Below are 23,542 nucleotides of genomic sequence, written 5' to 3' on the forward strand. Positions count from 1 at the left end.
GAAGAAACCCACATGGATACGAGGAGAATGTGCAAACTCCATCCAGACAATCGCCCAAGGCTGGAATCGAACTTGGGTCCTAGTGCTATGAGGCAACAGTGCTAACCACTAAGCCATTGTTTCGTCCCTTGTCTTTCTTTGGATTCTGAATTTGTCCCAGTCTTAGGGACTAACCTGACTGTTCCCTCGTCCTATGATTTTTCTTTCAACCTAATACTCTCCTTAACTTCTTTGATTAGCCATGGTTGGCGTATCCCTCTCTTAGAATATTTCCTCCTTACTGTGATGTAGTTTTGCTGACAGTCATGAATTGCCTCCTTAAATGTTTGCTCCTGCCTTGTTTACTGTCTTTCCTGCTAATTTATCCACTCTGTTCACTTTATCTAACATTATCCTTGTTTCGTTTTAATTCTTTTTATTTAAGTTAAACACAATTGTTTCCAACCCAAGTTTCTCACTCTTGAACTGAATATTAAATTCCATCATGTTCTGATCACTAGGGGATCTTTACTCTATTTGTTAAACCTACTTCATTACCCATTGCCATGATCTCATGAGCATGCCTTTTAAAGGTATACTGCATGCTGAGAGCTATACCATGAGTAAGTACTGCTGTTCTCTCAGTTCTTCAAATGATACACTTATCAATTATCATTTCACATTTTGCAATCAAATTATGCCACTGAATCTTTCTCTCTCCAATAATTTGACAGAACTATCTAATAAAATTAGCTAGCATATGATGACCATTGACCTTCTCCATGAGTATTTTGCTGCATCCAGATCTTCTGCAAAGTACAAATATTACAGACATTCTTTTTCACAGTTTAGAAAGTAAAAGAACAATAAAACAACCTGGCTGCTCTTGGTTCATTCTCCAGACTAGCTAGGTTTGATTTTGGGTGTACTGATATTTTGTAGTCTTCCTATTTCTCAGTCCATTCAGATGAGATATTAACCAGAAGCCTGTCTTCCTTTTAAATGGAATATAAGAGGTCCCTTGGTACAACTTGAAGGAGGAACAGGGCAGTTTTCCCCAGTGTTTATGTTTATGCCTCCTCCAGTATCACTAAAAATGGCCATCTGGACATTGATCCTGCTGTTGTTTGTGTATTCATTGGCTGCAGTATTTTTTAAAATTGCAACGTGATCACACTGGGAAAAGTAACTCATGTGCCATGCAATAGTTTGGGCCATCCCTGGAAGTAATGGAGGCTATAGAAATACAAGTGCAAAAACCTGTTGATAGGTTTATGTGGATCAAGTAGGACCCCTTGTGGTCAGACGAGGACTGACCAAACTTTCCAATGAACGAACTCCCCATTTCATCGGAGCAGGAGAAAACATTAATACCCAACTGAGCCTATTTCATCATTAAGTTCAATTTTCAGCTGATCTTGAGCTTCAACTTCACTTTTCTTCCAGTTCACTACATCCATTCATTCTCTGAGAAACTAATAATCTGTCCTTGTCAGCCTTCAATATATTCAATGATCGAGAATTCATAATTCTCTGGGGTAGCGAATTCCAAAAATTCACAACCTTTGAATGAAGAAATTTTTCCTAATCTCAGTTGTAAATGAATATCCACTTATTCTGAGACTGTGTCTCCTTGTTCTAGATTCCCAGCCAGGGACCAAAAAAGACATTTCAGTATCAGCTTTAGCTGCTTCATAATTCTTAATATTTCAATGGGACCACCTCTCATTCTTTAAATGTCTGGAGAGTTTAGGTCCAGTTAATTCCCCCTCTCATCATAAGACAAACCCTTTATCCAAGGAGCCAATGTAGAACTTTCTCCTCCATTGTGGTACATTCTCCTTTAAATATTGACATGAAAACTGCATATCATGTGTGATCTCATCAATGTGCTGTATAATTATGGCAAGATTCTTTTATTTTCTTGCTTGAGTTCTCTTTCAATAAAGCCAACATGCCTTCCTAATTGCTTGCTGTATCAGCATGATAAACTGAGTTCCTTGTAGGAATGCAATCAACTCTTTCTGAAAATTACCATTTAATTCTGTTTTTTCTATTCTTATGACAAAAGTGAACAACATCACACTGCCCCAAAATTATACCTCATCTACCACCGTGTTGTCCACTCAACTTGTCTATGATTTTTTGCAAACACTTTGTGTACTACTTGCAGCTTGCATTCCCACCTAGCTTGTATTGTCAGCAAACTTAGACACACGCAGTTCTCTGTCTTTTAGTCTGAGTTATGAATATAGATTGTGATTGGCTGAGGTACCAGCCTGATCTTTATAATACTCTACTAGTCACAGCCTGTGCCCTTGAAAATGTCCCATTTACCCCTACTGTCCACCTTCTGTCCATAAACCAATCCTTATCAATAATAAAATATCAGCCCAAATCCATGAGTCCTTATCATGCATGTTAACTTTTGTGCGGCATATTATCAAATGCACTTTCGAAATCCAAGCACACTATATCTGTTGGCTCCCCTACTAATTGCATCCTTAAACAAAAAAGTGGCTAAATTTGTCAAACAAATATTTCCATTTTGAAATACCAGTTAACTGTTTTCCTAAGAGTGCCTTTCCACTTTGTGGTAATTTAATATTTGACAGTTGTTTTATGTGTCCATAAAACTGGGCCCAGATGGTACAGTGGAGTAATGCATATTATCTCCTTTTGGGCTGTAAATTATGTTTTTAGACTAGATTTTATGGGATGAATGTGATTACTTGTCATTGATTGTAAGAGCGCCACAGGAGATAGTTCTGACAGTTTCAGCCCATCACATGGTTTAGGTTAAAATAGCAAAACTGCCTGTTAAACAGTGTTTAATAAAAAACCTAGCAATTATGTGATATTCTGTCACCTCTTTCAAATGCTGCTCCAAGTATTGCAAGTATTAGTCTGCAAATGTGCACCATGGTGTTTTGGTATTGCTTTAGCATCTGCAATCCTTAGTATTTAATAAATATGTAGGAATAGTTAGTCCATTGATATTCGTTGTAATTCTGTCCTGATGAGTGCAAGATGAAAAGCTTCGATAGTGTGTCTGTCTTTTTTTCTGCTGTACTCTAGTTCTGAGCTATCGAGTGGTGATTTATCGTTAGAATATTTCCATCCATATGATTTCATTCTCAAGAACTACCATTCCAAACTGATTACGCCTGGTTTAGAAAGTGCTGGCATATAAATATTGGTGAAATGAGTCTGTGATGCCAACACAGACAAAGCAGAAGCACAACTGGAGCCATTAGAGCAAACTGTGGGAGCTTGGTTACAAAATTTCATCTGCAGGTTGCACTGTTTGAACATTGCACTGAATTGGGAAATAGTTGAAGGAGGATTGCAGGAACCATTAAGATGGCTCACATTTATATCTAAAGATGTAGATGATTTAAAAAGCTCAGTTATATTTGACAGGATTCAGTAATACACTGATGCTTTGACTTGGTTGTGACCATGGAAGTGGTCTCTTTCCCCCAAGTTGGCACCTTTTAACCACAATGAATTGAGTGCTTTTTGTTTCAAAAAGAAGTGAAATATCCACTTTTCTTTCTTCCCTTCCTCAGAATTGAGCAGCTCTATCAAAATGTTCTGGCACTCTGGCACCAGACACATATAAACATGAAGAGTGTTGTATCCTGGCATTATCTCATGAATGAAATTTCAACTATTCGTGCTTGGAATGTTTCTTCAGTAAGTGTTTCTCTTGTTTACGGAAAGGATGACGTGAATTCTGTTTGTTCTGACATTGATTTCCCTTGATTGGGATGCTTCATTACATATCTAAAATTGGAATGGGAAAGAGAACTCCTGAAACTAGGAGTGGGCCATTTACCCCTCTAGTCTGGTCTACTATTCAGGACATGGCTGATTTGTCTCTTAACTTCATTCTCCCCCCTCCATCCTGCCTTTGTGTTTTAGGTAGAAGCCAAAAAGAAATCTGCTCTTCATTACCTATTTGGTCTTGCATTCTCATTCTGTATTCCTCCTTCTCTGTACAATTCTCCATCCTGATTTCTCAAACCTCAGCACTGGCGGCCACACCTTCAGTTATCTAACTCATTGGGCATGGAATCCCCTTTCTTGTCTCTCTGTCTTTGAGTGTCTCATTACGACCTATCAGTGTGGCCAGGCTTTTGATCACTGTCCTAATGGTTATGTTTTGACTGTACTGATGTGAAATGCTTTGAGATGTTTTACTCTGTTGTATAATTGCAGGTTGTTCACTTGCCTTGGTCTGCCTATTCTGGTCCTTTGACCCTCACTGGCTGCCGAGCTAGTGTTTTTGCATAGCTCGTGTTCACCATGGTCAGGAATGCAATTACTTCCTTGATTAACAGCTGCAAGAAAACTGATCTGTCTGTGGATCATTTGGAAATTTCAAGAATGCATTTTAAGTAGAAGTGATTGAGCCCTACAAATTCCCATTTGAGATTTGATGTATTGAAGCGCAAAATGATTAGAAAACAGTGTTAATAGGAATACATGAAGTAACACGGGAGGAGGCTCATGAGGAGCATGGAGCTGTCGGGGTGGATGGCCCATTTGTGTTGTGAATATCACGGAACTATGATGGTCTGGCTTACTGTACTTGATGTGTTTAGGTAAGTTCTGGGCATTTTGATCCTCACGGAATTCACACCAAGTATTCCCTTTGCGCAGATAAAGACTATGCTCCCTGGGGAACATCAACAGGTGCTGGGCAGCCTTCAGGAACACCTCAGGGACTTCTTGGAAGATAGTCAGGAATCTGAAGTCTTCTCAGTCACTGACGGCAACCAGCTTGAGAGAGAAGTCAAGTTCTGCAAACAGTATTATGAAGATCTTCTTAAATCGGCTGAAAGAGGTAATGGGGCTGGGTCGGGCCAGTGAAAGTGTGAAATGCATATGTTTCTTTGAAATAGATTGTAGGCAGGTATTGAAGAGATTCTTGCTTCTTGGAAGTTCTATTTGAGGTCCTTTTACATCTGATTGTAAATGGCTGTCCTGCTCCTCAGAGAGTATTGGAAAATCTGGGTGGAGCAGTAAGCATATATCTATGTTTCTCCCTTCCTCTACTCGTTGTACTGATGAACAGCTTTATCTCCCAGTGTTCTTTTGCAAATCATTTTATTTCAGATAGCAGCTTTAGTGGCTGAAGGAGACTTGTTGCACAGCGTCATACTACTGGGGGTCAAATGCAGGGTAGGGAATTCTGTGAGGTTTTCCACCAAATCGTCTTTGCAGTGTGTGGGGGGGCCCTGGACAAATGGCTGCACTGGCTGCTTAATGTGTTTTTGCTAAATTTAACATGGGAGTAAGTGGGGGGAGGGGGGTGGTGGATATCTCACAGATATTCAAAGCAAGGAGGTAAATCTCTGGAGTTCCCTTCATATGAACTATTTGCATCACTGGTCAGGGAAAAAAGCAGCAAGGCCTCAATCCTGCCCTTCCTACACCCTATAATGACTGAAGAATTGTGACAGTGCACCTAGTAAAACCCTAATATGCATCAATGTTCATATTCTGGGAGAGAGAAAAATTAGGCGAGATCCAGTTGTTCAGTGAACTCCAGGTGGTGGAATTGAGTTCAGCTGATCACGTGGACAAGATGGTGTCGTGAAGACAGTTGTCTTTCTATGACGTGATTTTTGCCCTACTCAGAAGCTGGCTCCCTACTGGATACAAGCAACCAGCAACGAATTCCAGAAGCAATTTATATTTAGAAATCGCTAAGTTGATTTTGTCTAAAATCCAGTTTACAGTTGGAAAAGGTTTCGATACACGACTCACATGCCTTGATGAGTGCACCTCGAGTAACACTAGAGAAGCTTGATACAATCCAAGGCCAAAGGAACCCCCTTGATTGACATCCCCTTCATCACTTTAAGCATTAATTTCCTTCACCACCAATGCTCAGCAATAGTTGTCTACAATCTACAAGTTGCACTGCAGAAACTCACCCAGGGATTTTAGACAGTTTCTTCCAAACACACGATCTCTAGCTTCTCAAAGAATAAGGATAGTACCACCTGCAACTTCCCCTCCACACCACACATCATTCTTACTTGAAACTATATCATCGCCACTCATTTCCTCTTGCTGCCAACATTCTCTAAATCTTGAAACTCTGTCCCTAATGGTGCTCTGGAAATACACCACATAAACTGCAACGTTCAAGAAGGCATCTTACTACCCCCTCTCAATGGCAATTAGAGATGCGTAATGATGGGTAGTAAATGCTAGGTAATGATGGGTAGTAAATGTTGGCCCAGCTATTCACAACCAATCTCATGACTAAATAAATATTAAAGAGGTTACCTTAAAGACATGCACACTTGTTTTGAAACTCGGCTGTAATGTTTTCACTAAAGAAGGAATAAATAAAAAGGTATAACTTGCAAGAAAATACTGATTGAGGTGAATGTTATGAATAGGTTTGAGCTATTGGATTTATTTGTGGAGAATGAAGGGTTTGGGGGACAGAGTAAAAACAGCCTTTGGTTTTCACAAGAATTGGAGGAGCTTGTGGGTCTGCTGACCCTACCCTTTTGGCAAGAGCTTGCTCAAACAATTTGACCTATACCTATTAAACCAGAGGAGCAAGAGGAATCTGCTTGCAATCGTTTCATCTCTGAGTTACGGAATATTCGACTTCGTGTGGAGAATTGTGAGAAGCGCCTGATACGACAAATCCGCACACCGCTGGAACGAGATGATCTGCAGGAAAGTGTGCAAAGAATCACCGAGCAAGAGGTCAGTTTTGGGAAAAACCTTCCCACTTGACTGTATTTTCCATCCTATTCCCTCAAAGTACTTTGTTAATGTCTCAGTAAGTGTTAACATTACTGTTCAAAGTAAATTTGTTCCAAACTTACGTTGGAACACTATGGGACGTTTTTTGAAAAAGGTTAATTTCCAGGAAGTGGGTGTCAGTGGCAAGACTGGAATTCATGGTCAATTTCATTTATTGGTAGAGTGGAAGAGGGGAAAAGGATGCCCATTCCTGAATAAGTGAAGCCTTGATGTGAAATTGGGGAGACTTATTTGCCCAGGATAGGTGAAGATATTACAGAAACAGTTGGGTTGTGGTTGTGGTCAATATGATCATTTTTTCACCAGGTTTTTACTTAAATAATTTTCTCATTCTAGTGAAATAAATTCCAATTCTCAAACCCCACAACAGAATTCATATTCATGTCCACTGCATTATTAACCTAACTATGTGACTACTGCACACCCATGCTGAACACATTTGAATTTTTCTCTCTCCAGAAATTGAAGAGTGAGCTGGAGGAGCTCATTGTGGATTTGGAGAAAGTCAGTGAAAAATGTGACAAATTCTTTGGACAAGCCTCTTCATCGTCAGCCTCAACCCTACGTGCTGAGCTGAATGTGGTGCTGCAGAATCTCAATCAAGTATACTCTCTGTCCTCCATTTATTTGGATAAGTAAGGATTCAGTCTTTATTAATTATCTTTCCTTGGAATGTATATGGACATTTTGGTTAGAAATATAATAAATATGTGAAATCTTTAAATTGCAGACCACTGATTGCAGATGTCCTTATTTTTGCAAGTATCATAGCAGTGGACTGTTAGGAAAACATTAGCAGAATGGTGAGCTCTTTGTCCAGTGTAGAGAGAAACCCCTTCATCCCTGGGTCAGAAAAGAGCAAACATTCAGTCCCAGAGGAATAGCAGTTTCTCTGTCACTGCGTTAGCTGGTCATTCCCCAAAATACATTTCTGTCGCATATTTCTTGCTGTTTCAAACTGACTTATGTGTCCCCTTTTTTTGAAATTGTAAACAGACTTGGTGCACAGAAGGCTGTCTGTCTTTGGTTTGTATTTTGTGAGTGACTGATTTCAGTGTGCTTTTTGTACATTCCACCCATGCCAGGTTTTTGAGTCTCCCACAAAGTTTTGTTTTAGGCATGTGATGATCTTTTTTAGTTATCTGTTTCTGCATTTTTCACTGCAGATAGTTGTTCAAGCCCATGGTCTTAAAGTTTTCTTGAAATGAAGGATTTAAGGAGGTGCGATTGTTGATTCTTGGGTTGAATGGATGCAAGCTCAAAGACAGACATAAATGGTTTCGTTTTGTGCATTGATGGGTTGTAGGCATGCAGACAGAATGACAGAATGGATGTGTGTCAGTATTACAAATTCAAATCACTGATGCCAAGGGGGAAGGTTAATGTGTCACTTCATACTTTCTGTTCACCAGTGAAGCACAATAAATGGTTCTGTGTGTTCTGAAAAGAATAGCAATGAGTTCTCTGTGCATTTGAGTAACTTTTTGTCTGGCTGGGTGTTGTCTGGCTCTATAGAAGTACTCCAAAAACCTTGCTTGGTTTACATTCACCAAGAATGCAACACTTACTACTTGAGTAGCAATTCACCACGTTAAATCACCAAAAATTACATTTTCCACTAAGTATGAGGCTTATTTTAGAATTTATGATCATTATGGTTCTCCCTTTCTTTAAAAACAAGACTAGAATTTCTTTATCACTATTTTCATCATTTCAGGATATACCAAATTACATTACTATCTTTTTGAAGTGTAGTTATTGTTATGATGCCTAAATATGCACTGAGCAAGCTACCACAAACCACAATAGGACAATGATTGATTTTTTTGGTCATGTTAGTTGAGGGATAACTTTTGGCTGGGTCATTGCAGGGAACTGTCCCGCGCTGCTTCAGACTAGTTCCACATGACCATTTGTGTCTCCCTGAAAGCAAATAGGAATTAGCACCGACTTGTCCTTTGTTTTCGTTCTCAGGCCTGGGGCTTCAACCCAATACCTTCTGGTTTTGTGGTGTGAGTGTTAGCAACCAGGTCACTTACCACAATGGTCACATCTGAAACCTCCCAACTTCCCCAATAATGGTGGACTGTGGTGGGGGTTTGGGGTTTTGTGGGGAAGAATTCAGGGAGAATTCCCTTGAAATGTGATCATTTTGAAAGCAAAGAGGAATATTGAAGTGCTGTCATAATTCATGGATATAATCCATGTTTCCAACTACAGGTTGAAGACTGTTAATTTGATTGTTAAAAATAGCCAAGAAGCAGAGGCTCTTGTTAAACAATATGAAACTAAACTGGGTGAGGAAGATGCAGTACCACCTGACACAAAGGCAATTCAAGCTCTCCAAAATACATTGAAGGTAACTAAGATTTTCCTTTCACATTCTCAATATTTGGAAAGGCAGCATTGATTTACACACATTTACAACATTTGCTTCAAGTAATTGTTACCGGTGTTGGTTTTCTTTGCAAACCTCTTCACCGTATGGTGGCATGGTGGTTCAGTGGTTAGCACTTCTTCCTTACAACCCCAGGGAACCTGGGTTCAATTCCAGCCTCGGGTGATTGTGCAAACTCTACACAGGCATTCACCCTGTGTCTGCTTAGGTTTCCTCCAGGTGCTCTGGTTTCCTCCCACAGTCCAAAGATGTGCAGGTCAGATGGATTGCTAAATTGGCCCATAATGCTTAGCGATATGTCGGCTAGGTGGATTAGCTATAGTAAATGTGGGGTTATAGGGTGAGGGGTGGGATGCTCTTTGGCATGTTGGTGCAGACTTGATGGGCCGAATGGCCTTCCTCTGCACTGGAGGGATTCTATGATTCATATCTGCCTTGTACTTTCTTTCCTCCATTTTACTTCTGGTTCCCCACTAAATATGTCTATACTTCTCACTTCAATCAGTCCATACGATAGGGAGTCCCACATTCTCAGCATGACCTGGGTAAAGAAGTTTCCCCTGAATTTCTTATTGCATTTATTTATGTTCTCCCTATGACCAAGATCTGACTTCACCGATGTAGTCCCCCCACACATGCACGTTCTCACAGTCACCCTTCTCTACGTCTCTCCTTAACAGCAATGGCGGACTGAAGTGGATGAGCGGCGTGATGTCTTCCATTCTTTGGAAGATGAGCTGCAGAAAGGAAAGGCTGTCAGTGAACGCATGCTGAGGGCTCACAATGAGCGAGATATGGACATGGACTGGCACAAGGAGAAAGCTGTCCAGTTAGCTGAGCGATGGGAGAACATTCGTTCTCAAATTGACAACAGGTCTGTATCATTCCCCGCTGCATATCCTCCAGAGTTTGTGAGTTCTGAATGTACTTACCATGGGGCAATGAATGGAGCCTCCACGTAGGTGGAATTACTTTCATGTTTAAATGGTGTAGGATATTGATTAACAATGTCACTTCTGTAACAGAGATAGTTTTGGGCTGGTGCTGAGAAAACCCAATACAACTGCCAATGTGATTGGGCTATAAGAAGGAAAGGCCTATATTTCTGACGTGCCTTTATGATCTCAGGATGTCCCAATGCACTTTAGAGCCAATAATGGACTTTTGCAGATAATCTGTGCACAGCAAGCTTCCACAAGCAGCCATGTAATCATAGCTGGATAGCCTATTCGTGGGACATTAGTTGAGGGATACATATTGGTCAGGATACCAGGGAGAATTCATCCAGGGGATGTTTACAATTCACTTGATAGTGCATTTGGGGCTTAAGTTAACACTTCTTACAAAAATTGGCACCTTTGGCAGATTATCAGTCCCTCAATATGACACAGATTTTGTCAGCCTAGAATATGTGACTAAGGATCTGAAGGGGTCTTGAACTGACTCAGTGGGCACCAATTCAGGAAGGGAAGGTAATTGAGCTTTACCTCAAAGGGAGATATTTTCTGGAAAGAAATAGCTTGAAACTTCCAGATCCAATGGGATTAGCAGAGAAAGCGCGATGTGGAAATCATGAAATAGGGGAGTGATCCTGAAGAAGAAAGGAAAAATCCCTTTTAAATATGGAACATACCAACATAATGGATGTCAGAATGGAGATCTCTTGCTACTCAATTTGAATCATTCTGAGAGAGGGATGCAGTAACTAAGAAGGGACCAAGCCAGTAGTCAAGTGTTAGAAAGCTATCTTTCTGCTTTCAGACTACATGAGCTTGAAAGCATCAGCATTTCCCTGAACTGGTACAGAGATTGTTATAAAGATCTTGATCAGTGGATCCAAGAAATGGAAACAACACAACAGAAGATGCAGGAGCGTCAGCCGGAAGACATCCGAGCACTTGCTGATGAGCTCAACCAACAAAAGGTAACTCACTTTCTAATGATAGTCATGATATGGTCAGAGAATAGACTGAATCTTGCAGCTGCACCTGAGATTGCAGGCTTATTTCTAGATTTACTTCTGGATTTCTTACGGTTACTACATTTCAGTGGTATAAGTTTTTAAATTCATTTATGATTCTTTTAGAGTCAAGAAACAAAACGCGTGATTATTTTTTCAAACGAAGTTGTGTTAATAGAATTTTTGGAAAGGCCTACACATTTTACTGTATAATGTGAACTGACCAAATTTGGAGATGGTTTTAGTTACAGTTGTAAACATCAAAATGTCAAATTGTATAAACTAATTTGTTGAGAGGCTCATCAGCATAGAATATACAGAAGGTATTTTTGAAGTAACTGTTCAAGACAATTGAAAACAAATTCACGAGTGCAATAAGTTCAATTATTCTTCATTTTATATTAGCTATTGACTTCAGAAGTTGAGATGAAACAGGGCAGGATGGACGAATGTCAGAAATACTCTGATGAGTATTCCTCTGCTGTAAAGGTAAGGTGGAAAATCAAATTTGGGTGAAGCAGTTTTATTTCATATGAAACGTTTTAAAAATTTTATTTAAACCTTGCAGTGTTTTGATTGGTAATTAGAGGAAATTGATTTTCAGTCATTCACTAAAGAACCCAAAGAGAGGGGTCATAAGGTGAGAGGGAGAGAGTTAAAAAAGACACAAGGGGCAAATTTTTACACATGGTCGTTCATGTGTGGAATGAGCTTCCTGAGGAAGTGGCACTGTGGGCACAATCACAGTGTTTAAAAAACACTGAGATAAGTACATGAATAGGAAAGGTTTGGAGGGATGCGGACGCGGAGAAGGCAGGTGGGGCTGATTTAGTTGGGGATTATGGTCAGCGTGGATTGGTTGGACCGAAAATTCTGTTTCTGTGCTGTATGACTCTGAGGAGAATTTGTTTTGAACACCGAGTGAAAATGATCTGGAAGAGAAAGGTTGGAGGAAGCAGATTCACGTTCAATGAGAATTTGCTAAAAACACAAGGAGGAGATAAACCTACAGATACACAAGAAAAGAGGAGGGAGAGTCGGATGAATTGGATAACGTTTGCAAAGAGTTGGGCCATGCACTATGGACTGAGTGGTCTCTTTCTGTTATATGAATTTATAATTATGCAATTCTCTGTCTATTCAAGTCTGGTTGAGGTCTCTTCCAAAATATTTCTTCTTACAATCCAGTTAAGAGTAGAAATATACCCATTCAGGCTCAGATTTACAGAACTGTTTTACCCAAATAGGAATCTCACTGGTGAATACTGAGAAGTAAACTCATTGGTTGTACTGAGGCTTACACAGATGGAGAATGGTGTTGATTTATGTACAGTGCAGCTTACAAAGGATATTTGGTCTTGAAAGCAACCTGCAGATTCACCAGAATTAATTTAGGAATGGGAATGGAGTGGGAGGGTGGGTGATTAGCTGAGCAGCAGGAGAATTTACCAAAACAATGATAACAGATTGCATAGACTTGACTTGTATTCCACTTGATACAGAAGGATGAACCGATAGAAGTGCTTAAAATGTTGAAAAGATTTGCTAGAGTCACTTTGGTAAAATTATATCCTTTGGTGAAGAATTCACAACAGGGAGTCATAATTTTGAAATTTAAGGTTGATTGTTCAAGAATGAATTCAGGAAGCGTTTCCTCAGACAAAGAATGGGAAATGGGGCATTCTCTCCCATAAACACAGGGGGTGGCACGATGGCTCCGTGGTTAGTACTGCTGCCTCACAGTACCAGGGACCCAGGTTCGATTCCAACCTCTGACAACTGTCTCTGTGGAGTTTGCACATTTTCCCTGAGTCTGCGTAGCTTTCCTCCCACTGTCCAAAGATGTGCAGGTGAGATGTATTAGCCCTGGGGAATGTAGAGTTACAGGGATATTATGCGGGGTATGTGGGTCTGGATGGGTGTTGTTTGGAGGGCTGAATGGCCTGCTTCCACAATAGGGATTCTATGGTTCTATGGATTTCTGAATCTATGGATATCAAGGAATATGACATAATGATGAGATGAATAGTTTTCACATTGAGTGGCATTTCCATCACTGAATGCCTAACTATCAACATTCTGGAGGTTACCATTGCTCAGAAACTGAACTGGAATAGCCATATAAGTAAGTACTGCCAAAGTCCATTCATTAACAAGGCACAGATCAGGAAGGTGACAGAACTCTCTGTTTGCCTGGATAAGTGCAGCTCCAACACCATCCAGGATAAAGCAGACACCTTGATTGGCACCTCATCCATCATCTTCAGCATCCTCCACCATCAATGCACAAAGTATGCCATCTCTCAGATGCCCTGCAGTAATTTGCTGCTACTCTTTTAAAGGCACTTCCCAAATCCATGTCCTCCCCCACCAAGAAGGACCAGAGCTGCAGTTACTTGGGAACACTGCCACTTGCAAGTTCCCTTCCATGCTCTACAATATCTTAATTCCTTCAGTGCTGCTGGGTCAAAATCCTAAACAGCACTGTGAGTGTACCAATACCAGATGTAATGTGGGTATAATTCAGGTTGGCAGCTCACCACCACTTTCCCAGAATGAAGAAGAATGGACAACAAAGTGCTCGTCTGTCTGTAATCCCCATGTCACCTGAATAACATACTACAAAAAAATGAAAATGTGGGGCAGATTGGAATGACTTAATTAGGTTGTACAGGCCAACATTATACCATGATGTTCACTTAGTGCTACAACTGGGAGCATCAAGCCGGATTCTGTACTCTGGTGTCTGTTCTGCAACTTCAACGCACAAAACCTTGACTTGAGGTTAAAGTGCTACCTACTGAGTTGTGGTTGACATCTCCTGAATATTGAAAATACATTGCTGTTCAATGTTTAGTTTCTTTTGCAATTGGTGGAGGTTTCGTAGAACTATGAAGCATGATCAGTGATACAAATGCTGTCAATTAGCTGAGTCTCGTTGACGGTGCTTTGAATGATTCTCTCACCTTTTGTTGATCAGTTGTGTTGTCTTCCGCTCACAGGAATATGAGCTTCAGCTGATGACCTACAAAGCCATGGTTGACTCGCAGCAGAAGTCACCAGTCAAACGGCGAAGAATGCAGAGTTCTTCAGATGTCATTGTACAAGAGGTGGAAAATGTTAACCTTCTAAAGTTTACTAAATGTGAAGATTCTTCACATTCTCTCTTCCTGGAAGAGAGAAGGTTAAGGGCAGTAAAAAGAGGAAATGTTGGAACTACTCAGCAGGTTGAGCAGCATCTGTCGGGATAGAAACAGTGTTGACTTTTTGGGTAGAAAGTTAAGGAGGCATTTAACTGAGGTGCTTAAAATGATAAGGATGTGTTGATCATCAAAGGAGAAACTGATTCTATGTCAGGAAGGTCTGTGACCAGAGCTCAGAGCTTCAATATAATTGCAGCAAAACTGGAAGACGCCTGAGAAATTTTTTTCTTACTGAACTAGTTGATAATTTCGGAATGCACTGACCCTTGAAAGGATGCTGAAAGCAGATTCAATATTAAGCAGCTAACATAATTTAGAATTTTCTTGGGGAATAAAAAGTTGCAGAGCTGTGGAGAAAGAACAAACGAGTTGGATAAATTGGACAATTCTTTCAAAGAGTTGTCACAGCCACGATGAACAGAATGGGCCTGTTTGCCTCTATATAAAGAAATATTGAGGGAAGATGCGCAGATGTATTTCAGAGTAGAAGTGAAAGCCCTAGGTGGAACTTTATGTTGCAAGTAACAAAGATTTTGTTATAACTCATTCAATAACTTAGAACAACCATGTTCCTTAGAAGAGTGTGACGTCCTTAGAACTCTCAGTTCATTTTGTAGTCCTCCAACCATGTTGGAAATGGCTATGGCTAATCCAGTTTAGAATTTGTTGTTTAGAAAATTGATGCTTTTGCCTAATTTATAAGTTTACCATGCAATAATAGGTGTTGAGAGTTTCATTGGAATCAAAAATACATTGATAATCATTATTGGTAACAATTATTTTTGTTAAATTACAAACTTTACATCTATCATAATGATTATTACCAGTGCTAATCACATACAGCCATAGCTGCTAATAATTACACATTAAAGTGAGTTACCATGACTTTACTGCTTCACAATTCTCCAGCTTGATCAAACCTTTGCATACTCTGGCAATGTGAAATTCCACAAGTGTCTGTCTTGGCTCATCCAAGTAAATAGATGTCAGTTCAGACAAGAACCGTTTCCATACATCTTATAAAGGCCTTCACTTTGACTGATTTGCCAAAGAGTGAGTTATCGTATGCCTATACAGTTGTCATCTTAAGGAATTTATAGAGAGGAGGACTGTCATTAAGATGAAGAGAGCTTGTCAGTGGATAGTCATCAGCTGAAATCTCTTTCTGGTAAACAGAACTAATTTTACCAGCCATCTCAATTAAATTGATGTAGCAGGCAAAAGTTGGAAAAACTGACCAAATAAACATCTAAATGAAATTCTTGAGGTGTGTGATGGAGATTAAAAACCAGAATCTTGTACTAATTTTGTCTCCGCTTATCTTTGTGCCTCTCCTGTAGTTTATGGACCTCCGTACACGTTACACAGCCTTGGTGACCCTGATGACCCAATATGTGAAGTTTGCCAGTGATGCTTTAAAAAGATCAGAGGAGGAAGAGGTAAGGACTGCAATAAATTAGTATCCTAGGAAAGTTCCTCAAAATCATTAAAATGCAGAATGTTCCTGGACCAAAGCAGAGGTTGCTGGAGTAGCTCAGGACATCTGGCAGCATCTGTGAAGAGAAATCAAAGTTAATGTTTCAGGTCCAGTGAGCCTTTCTCACAACGGCAGTTCTGAGATAGGGTCTCTGGACCCAAAACATTAACTCTGATTTCTCTTCACAGGTACTGCCAAATCTGTTGAGCTTTCCGGCAATTTCTGTTTCTGTTTCTGAATTACAGTATCTGGAGTTCTTTCAGAATATTTCTGGAATTGGGTGTCATAGGATTAAATTTGTAAGATAGAGTATGCGCTCAGGTCTTTTATACAGCCAAATGTACTGTACCAGGGATATCGGATTCTGTAACATTAGGGTTAAATGTCTGTTTAGTTGCTGAAAGAGATTCCTGGCCTTTTGCCATGGTGATGGGGGATGAGGGTGGAATGAAGCAAAAGTTGTCACCAAGGTGACTCTCAAATAGAAGTCAGCAGCCAGTTTGAGAGGGGTAATGGCTGAGGGCAGGGATACTGGTAGTTACTGACTTGTCTTTTACTCCTTGGCTGCAGGCCTTGGAGAGACACCATTCTGTGTTCCTCAGAAACAATTACACAGGAGAACGGAGGGTATTCTGCCTGGCGCACAGAAGGAAAGAACTGGAGATGTTAGAAAGAGAAAGAATGAGCTAGTCCACGCTTGTGAAAAGACGGTGCAGTCCTTTGTTGGAATTGCAAGATAAGTTAGTTTACATTGACAATTGGAAACTGATTGGGACAGGGGTGCAAGGAGTTACTTATCAGTCTGTGAGAGGAAATGAATTAAAAATAGAATCATTACATTTCTATAGCAACTTCAAGCTCAGGATATCCAAAGAACTAAGAGCCAATGGGTATTTCTGAAAGATAATCACTGTGGTAAATAAAATACCCCAGAAGACCCACAAACACTATTAATCAAATAATCTGTTCTGCTGATATTAAGACAGGAGGAAATGTTGACTAGGGCACACAGTTGCTATTATATATGCAAGAACATTTGAGTTATATTGGGCTGTTTAAATGCACAGATTCAGGTTAGTGACGAGTAAAGTTTAGGGGTTGGGATCAGGGAGTTATTTATATTAATAGCAATGAGCATATAGTGCACTGTTATACGTAGAGTGATGGATATGAAATAATTCCATTAAAAATTGAGTAATATTGAGAGCATGTGGATACGGTTAGCAGAATAATGTAGAGGGGTAAATTAATTAGTAATTAATTAATTAATTAGAGTTAGTGTTCACAAATTTGTTAGTTGAAATCAAAATGTTATCTTCTTGGTGTGGTGCTGCCACCTGCTGTCTTCACTGATGCTAATTGTCTGTCTGAATATTCTCACTTCAAATCTCGGTGGTGGTGTCTCCTGTCGCAGGGAAGTGGGAGGCTTTGGACAGAATTTGTGATTGTGCTACAACTGTTCTCGATGTGAACTGATGCTACGTCACTGTGAGCCACTGCAGAACAGCATTTGGTTGCAATTACTGCTGGGTCTTTGAAACAAACCTGACCAATTCCTGTGCTTTTTAAAATTAATGTAGGGCTGGAAATGGCCTGTTGTGCATCAATCAGTTCACTCAGTTTAAGTTTTTGTAAAATTTTGTTCATCGATCACAGGCATTTACATTTGGCCAAATCTGTGATATGTAAAAGAATCCCTATTTTTATGCTTAAAACGACTAGCAGTAATGGTAAAGAATTGCTGTCAGCTTTTACTGACTCCTCCTTGTTTCTATAATGTAACCTCATCCACCTATTATTCTTCGTTTCTGTGATCTCACATTAAATATTGAGAAACACATTTGCCATTGCAAATAAAGACAATATATACTGTGTGCAATCTGGAAACCAGTCTGGAAACCTTCACAATACTGCACCTTAAAAAGGGTAAGGTGAGCGAAACAGAGGTTTGTGTAGGTGGTATCTTTGCATGCCTTGTTCAGAAATTACTGACCTTTTGGTTTCAGGTACACCTCTCTTGTTTACGAAAAATTACAGATTTGAGTAAATACAATCCAGCAGGCTTGACTCCAGAGCGTTTCGATTTTGCTTTACTGTTTCATTTACGTTTGTTAATCTTATCACTGCCAACTTGTTGGGATTAGATTTCAAGTTAAAGTAGGTGGGCATTCCTAATTATTGTAAACCTCAAATATGATCACTATCACTGGGTCAAAATCTTGTAACTCCCTTACTACTAGCACTGTGGTTATACCAACTGTACGTGGACTGCAACCGTTCAAGAAGGCAACTCACTACCATCTTCCCTAGGACAGTTGGGACAAGGAAATAAGTGCTGGCCCTGCCAGTGATGTCCACATGGAGTGAAAATAAAATTGGTCTGCTTAGATTGCCCTAAAGAGAACCAGCTTCAACTCAGTGGGCTGGATGGTCTCCCATTATGCCATCAATTTCAAGTTCTGCATAAGCATTAAAGATGACCACTTCCCCTGAACTGGTAGACCCCAAGTTGGCAGTGAAAGGTTAAATGATCTGTATTGGTGCTGGAGTTGATTTGTTCTTGCTTCCATGATTGGAGAATCAATTTTTAATATTCTGGAATCACCAATAAGTTGCTCCTTGAAATCAGTCAATCAACCTGCTCCGTCTTGTGTCTGGCTGGACCGTGAGAAATCTTGAGAGCTCTCCCAGTCTGTCTCTTCGCCCAACTGATTTCCTTTCAGAAAACCAACACCGTCACTTGTGTTAAAAAATGGAATACTAATACCGACCTGTACCATTACTGTAGAATTCAGTTGAAGATGTGAAGGACTCACTGGTGAAGAATGTCATTGAGCCTGCAAGAGTAGGAGGAGGGACTGCAGCTCTATTGGGGAGTGAAGGAAATGGACTGGCAACAGGTTGCTCAAGAATCTATCTGGAAATGGGTGCAGAGTCTCTGCAGATCCAGGGAGAGGGAAGTCAAGATCTGCATTTGCACAGTGAAGATACAGAGAAAGATGACAAAGCTGTGAGGCAGTCGGTGGTCCTGAAGAAATGCTTCCTCCATGAGAGAAGGACAAGTGACATACCTGATGGATACAATTGGGAGGATGTATGTGGTGCTAAACCAGAAAGGCTGCAGCTTCCAGTCCAAAATCTCAGGTTTGCAAAGGGGCCTGCTGAGAAAGTGGGGAGAACTGGGCTTGACGAGGAGATGTCACGAAGTGAAGAGGAAAGAAGAAGAAAATCATTTGCTGCTTCGGGGGCAGTGCAATTTCTGGATGGTACGTTCTTTGCTCAAGGGAAAGAAGGACAAGCTAAACAGTTTAGAAATCAGCTACCATCCAGTGCACAAGGCTGCCAAGGGTCTGAAACAGCTGGTGAAGAAATAGATGAATCTTGGCCAAATATACGAGGATCTTACAGAGCGGAGGTGGGAAACCTCAGTACTAAAAATATGAACAGCCACGAGGGTATCACAAATAGTGGCTCTGAACTGGTGAAGAGTGAAGATTTGTTTCCCCAGTATCTATCTCTAGAACATACCACTTATGTAGAAGACCCAACTGCAAATGTTAGGGGAGAACCAAGACTTAAAACCAAATGCAGTGCTTCGGCTGAAGATGTATCCCTACCACACGCTGACTGTGAAGAACAAGAGGAGCAAACTCTTCAAATGCCACAGAATGAGATTAAATGGCAAACTGAAGACTGCAGTGGCAATGAGACAGATGAACATCTCCTTGGTTTTCATTCCATAATAAAGCCTGTAAAACTGCTGAAGGGTGGTCACACCAGTTTCACACCAACAGCAGTCACTGGGAGGTCCGCAATTTTGGAAAAGGAAACTATTCCCTTGAAGGCTGTGGCAAATGATCTGAGAAGTTGCAATCTAGCCGTCAAGGAGAAAGCCAATGCTCTGCCCAGTGGAATTCTGCATGTTCAGACAAGACAACAGACAGACAATCTTCAGGTGGAACAGGTTGAAGCTGCTCGGCAAAGTAGAAAGGCACAAGACAGACTGGAGGATGGTTTATCACATGCGCAGGTGTCGCCAGTAAATAAGGGGCTAACTGTTGAGAAAGGTTTGAAGACAAATAGAACAGAATTGGAATTGTATGCACTACTTATGAACAAACCAGTGTGGCCAGGAAGGTCTGACCAAATGACATTTGAACAAAACCCTGAACAGGGAGCAGAAATGAGAGAGCAGAGCAATTCAGCAGAAGAAATGGTGAAAAGTCCCAATATCACGGAGGGAACCACAAGGACTTTAAAAGATGGAGAGCCCATTTCACTGATCCCAGGTACTCAAAGGACTAATCGAGCTGCCTCCATCCCCAAGCTTCCAGCTACAGAACCATTGCAAAGACCCATGTTATTGGAATTTAAGCATGTTGATCAACCTATCCCACTAATTGAACATGTTGATGACAAATGGGTTCATGTTGATAAAAACTGTGCTGAAGAATTGGGAGATCCATGTGTTGAGTTTGACCTGTTTGGAACGTTGAAGAAAATTCCAGAACAAGTGAATCCCATGAAGGGAAACCGTTCCACGGTGAAATCTCAAGAGCCCCGTTTCTTGGACATTAAATATGATATAATATCAGCAGTGAATTTCCATGGATTTGAGACTGCCAGAGGATCACTCAAATCAGATGGGGAGAGTGAAGAAGAAAGTCATGAAGGCACTATGCCATTTAGGAAAGAGAAGAATAGTATGTGTGAACAAGTGAAAGAGAATATCCAGGAGGAGGTGGTTGGAACTCCAGAATTGTTGAAATGGCAGAAGGTGGAAGAAATTTGTGAAGTGGAACAGAGGCTGAAAAATAGGACTGGAGCCAGTGTTGAAAGTGGGAGCTTCCCAAGACAATCTGAAGAGGTACATAAGTTTGTTACTGAAATCTGTCTCACTTATGTAAGACAATCCAAACTGTCGTTTTCAGGTTTTTTGAGAATACGTTTTAAAGGTAGGTTCCAGTACTTAGGAATAATTCCCTTAATCAACATGATTGTGGAGTACCCAATGTGTTTGGCTCATTGGGTACTATATGATCAAATACCTAATCACTACAGCAATGTCCACTGACAAAATGCTATGTGGTCCTCTTGATGTTTAACACACTATGCAGTAGGTGTCCTACAGGGTTGCTTGTAAACCAGCAGCAGCTTAAGGGCTGCTGACTGCTGTTAAAACTAATGGACCCTGGGGGAGTAGACAGTACAAGGGACAGATTGCCTTTTATGCAGGCTTGTGAAGACCAAACTGGACGTTCCACCATGAAGGGTTGCCCATACAGATAGAGAGGAACATCCAAGGATTTAGAGGTAATATTTTATTTATGCTGTCTTGTGCCTGAACTGGATGCAGCACTTATGAGGAGTTCCCTTCACTTGCGAAGACCTCAGGAGTCTTCAATGAGTCTTGGGCTGAATGTGTTCCAGATGTACAGTTTCCCCTGTACTGTGTTACACTGAACGATGCGTGAGTATGATAACCCAATTGAATTGGTGCAAGGATGCACAAAAAAATAGAATTTGCAAAACAAATGTTTGATATGCAGTTATGAAATTATACAATTTCTCACTGTCATGGTCACAAAAGTTAGAAAATATAATGTTGTTGAGGCTACTGGAGAAATATAACCACAATTCAGATTAAGAACACAGCGCTGATGCTGCACATCTAGGTTGTAACTTTTTTGGTGACAAATTCAGGTAAGAACTGCTTGTAAACTTGCTGTAAAAGCTGTTGTACATTCAAAAGAATTTTACAGATCCCTTACAATATGTATGCAGGACATGTATCACCTTGTCACTTAGTCAAATTCCTGGAATTTCCTCTCTAACAGCACCGTGGGTGTACCTACACTAGAAGGTTCAAGAAGGCAGCTCACCACCATCAGCTCAAAAACAATTCAGGATGAAAAATAAATACTGGCCTAAGCAGTGATGCCACGTCCTGGGAATAAGTAAAAAGCATAGTACCTAAGCTGGGTTGTGCACAGTTTCTATATGGAATATCCTGCACATCAAGTTGAATGAGTTCTTTTGCTTGAATACATTATTTCTGTTTACTTGCTTTCCCAAACTGTCCAAAATCTTTTTGTGCATCTTCTCTTTCTGGTGGAGGATCTTCTCAGTGTTTGATACTAACAAATCACATGTTTTGAGGCTTTACGCAAAAGGTGATGGGGCATAGCTGAATTGGCATTGTCGCTTTGTCTGTATTACGCCAGTTTACTAGGAGCACCTCTGTAAGGATGCAGAATTTTCTGGTTTTATAAATAAGAAAATCACAGAATTCTAAATAGTACTGTCCACCCTAATGTAACTCACTCAGCACTTGATTTTGTTTGTAGAAGGGAAGGTTTCCTGAAACGAACGTCAACATAGGTGGTTCCAGTCAGCAGCCATCTCTGGCTGCCCTCAGCGATGAGAACTGGATCTTAACACAGAAGGTCAATGCTCTGCTGGTAGAGTTGAGTGAGACTAAAGGGAGAAATCAGCAACTTGAGAACAAAGTGACCCACTTACTGGAAGAATTCGAGAAGGAGCAGAAGGTGTATCGAGAACTTGTCAACAAAATAAGCCTCAGCAAGAACCATTCTGACTTGGAGGGGAGTCAGAACAAGGTAGAGTTGGAGAAGTTGTTACAGGAGAAAGCCAGGTTAGAGCAGGAATTGGAACACTTGAAGCAGCTTACTCTTAAATCTGAGATTCCAACCAGATGGCTTTACGATAACCCTTTAACAAGGTGGCGGTCAGAAGGACACCTGATTGGACAGGGGGAGCAAAATGAAACCAATACAATGGAAAATAACAGGCACTTCTCAGAGCAGACCTCCCCTGAACCAACTGTTGCCGCTAATGATGTTGAACAGACTGCTGACTTGGAAACCATGCAACAGGTAGTGAAAATAAAGAACATTGTGGACCAGATGTATGTTTATATCAGAGACTTTTACTGTGAGGTCGGAGCAGGAACTGTGCTGGTAGGCCAAGCAGATGAAGCAGAAAAACTGAGGAAATTGACTTCTGAGCTTCACCAGATTAGTGACCGAACATGTAACGATTTGCAAGGGTTACGGTTTGAGATGAGATCTCTGGAAAAGAACATGGGTGCAGTGGAACTCAAAGCTTCCTCGCACTGGATAGAGTTGAGCAACTTAAGACTCGAACTTGAGAAAGCCCAAATGGAACTGAAACAGATGCAAGAGAAAGAGGAGGATTATCGGCAGAAATTGTCACACTTAGCAGACGAGCTGAAAGACAGCCAACGCAGGAGCGAGAGCTTCAGGGTGAAAGCTGAGGCACTTGCTCAGGACTGTGGGAGTGCTCAGACCCAGGTTCAGCATTTGGAAGAGGAGCTTGAGGTACTCTGTCAGGACAAGAGTATTGCCGAGCAAAGGGCTTCAACCCTCAAAGGAGCAGCTAATGATTTACTTGAAAAACTCAAAGTAGCAGAGGGAAAGAAGAGTCTTGAAGAGAAAGAGTGGGTGGAGAAATGCAAAGATCTGGAGGACAAGTTGGCTGACAGCCAAAGCATATCGAGGGAGCTTGAGCTCAAGATGCATGAACTGACCCTGACATGCAGTGGTGCTGATGATGTGAATCGGAACTTAAAGGCTGAATGCAACTACCTTCAAAATGAGAAAGCGTTAGCTGAGGAAAGGGCAGAGTTTCAGAAACGGGAAATCAACCTGTTGAAAGAGACATTGAGAAAAATGGAAGAGGCT

At 40.7% G+C, this 23,542-nt stretch overlaps 1 protein-coding gene across 15 annotated transcripts in view; it reads left to right on the plus strand.

The window, feature by feature from the left end:
• dst (dystonin) overlaps window positions 1-23,542 on the plus strand; it is a 622,282-nt gene that overhangs the window by 291,970 nt on the left and 306,770 nt on the right. For 13 of the 15 annotated variants that reach the window (XM_072558489.1, XM_072558500.1, XM_072558518.1 and 10 more), the window contains 10 exons: window positions 3,552-3,678; window positions 4,648-4,831; window positions 6,563-6,720; window positions 7,240-7,415; window positions 9,001-9,139; window positions 9,859-10,052; window positions 10,940-11,102; window positions 11,544-11,627; window positions 14,141-14,248; window positions 15,682-15,780. In XM_072558489.1, coding sequence (XP_072414590.1) covers window positions 3,552-3,678; window positions 4,648-4,831; window positions 6,563-6,720; window positions 7,240-7,415; window positions 9,001-9,139; window positions 9,859-10,052; window positions 10,940-11,102; window positions 11,544-11,627; window positions 14,141-14,248; window positions 15,682-15,780 — 1,432 coding nt within the window. Of the gene's footprint in view, window positions 1-3,551; window positions 3,679-4,647; window positions 4,832-6,562; window positions 6,721-7,239; window positions 7,416-9,000; window positions 9,140-9,858; window positions 10,053-10,939; window positions 11,103-11,543; window positions 11,628-14,140; window positions 14,249-15,681; window positions 15,781-18,606; window positions 20,686-23,542 lie in introns of all 15 variants that reach the window. The other 2 variants (XM_072558451.1, XM_072558477.1) reach the window with 1 other exon arrangement.

Source organism: Chiloscyllium punctatum, chromosome 3, assembly GCF_047496795.1.
Source record: "Chiloscyllium punctatum isolate Juve2018m chromosome 3, sChiPun1.3, whole genome shotgun sequence".
In the NCBI taxonomy this organism is placed as follows: domain Eukaryota; kingdom Metazoa; phylum Chordata; class Chondrichthyes; order Orectolobiformes; family Hemiscylliidae; genus Chiloscyllium; species Chiloscyllium punctatum.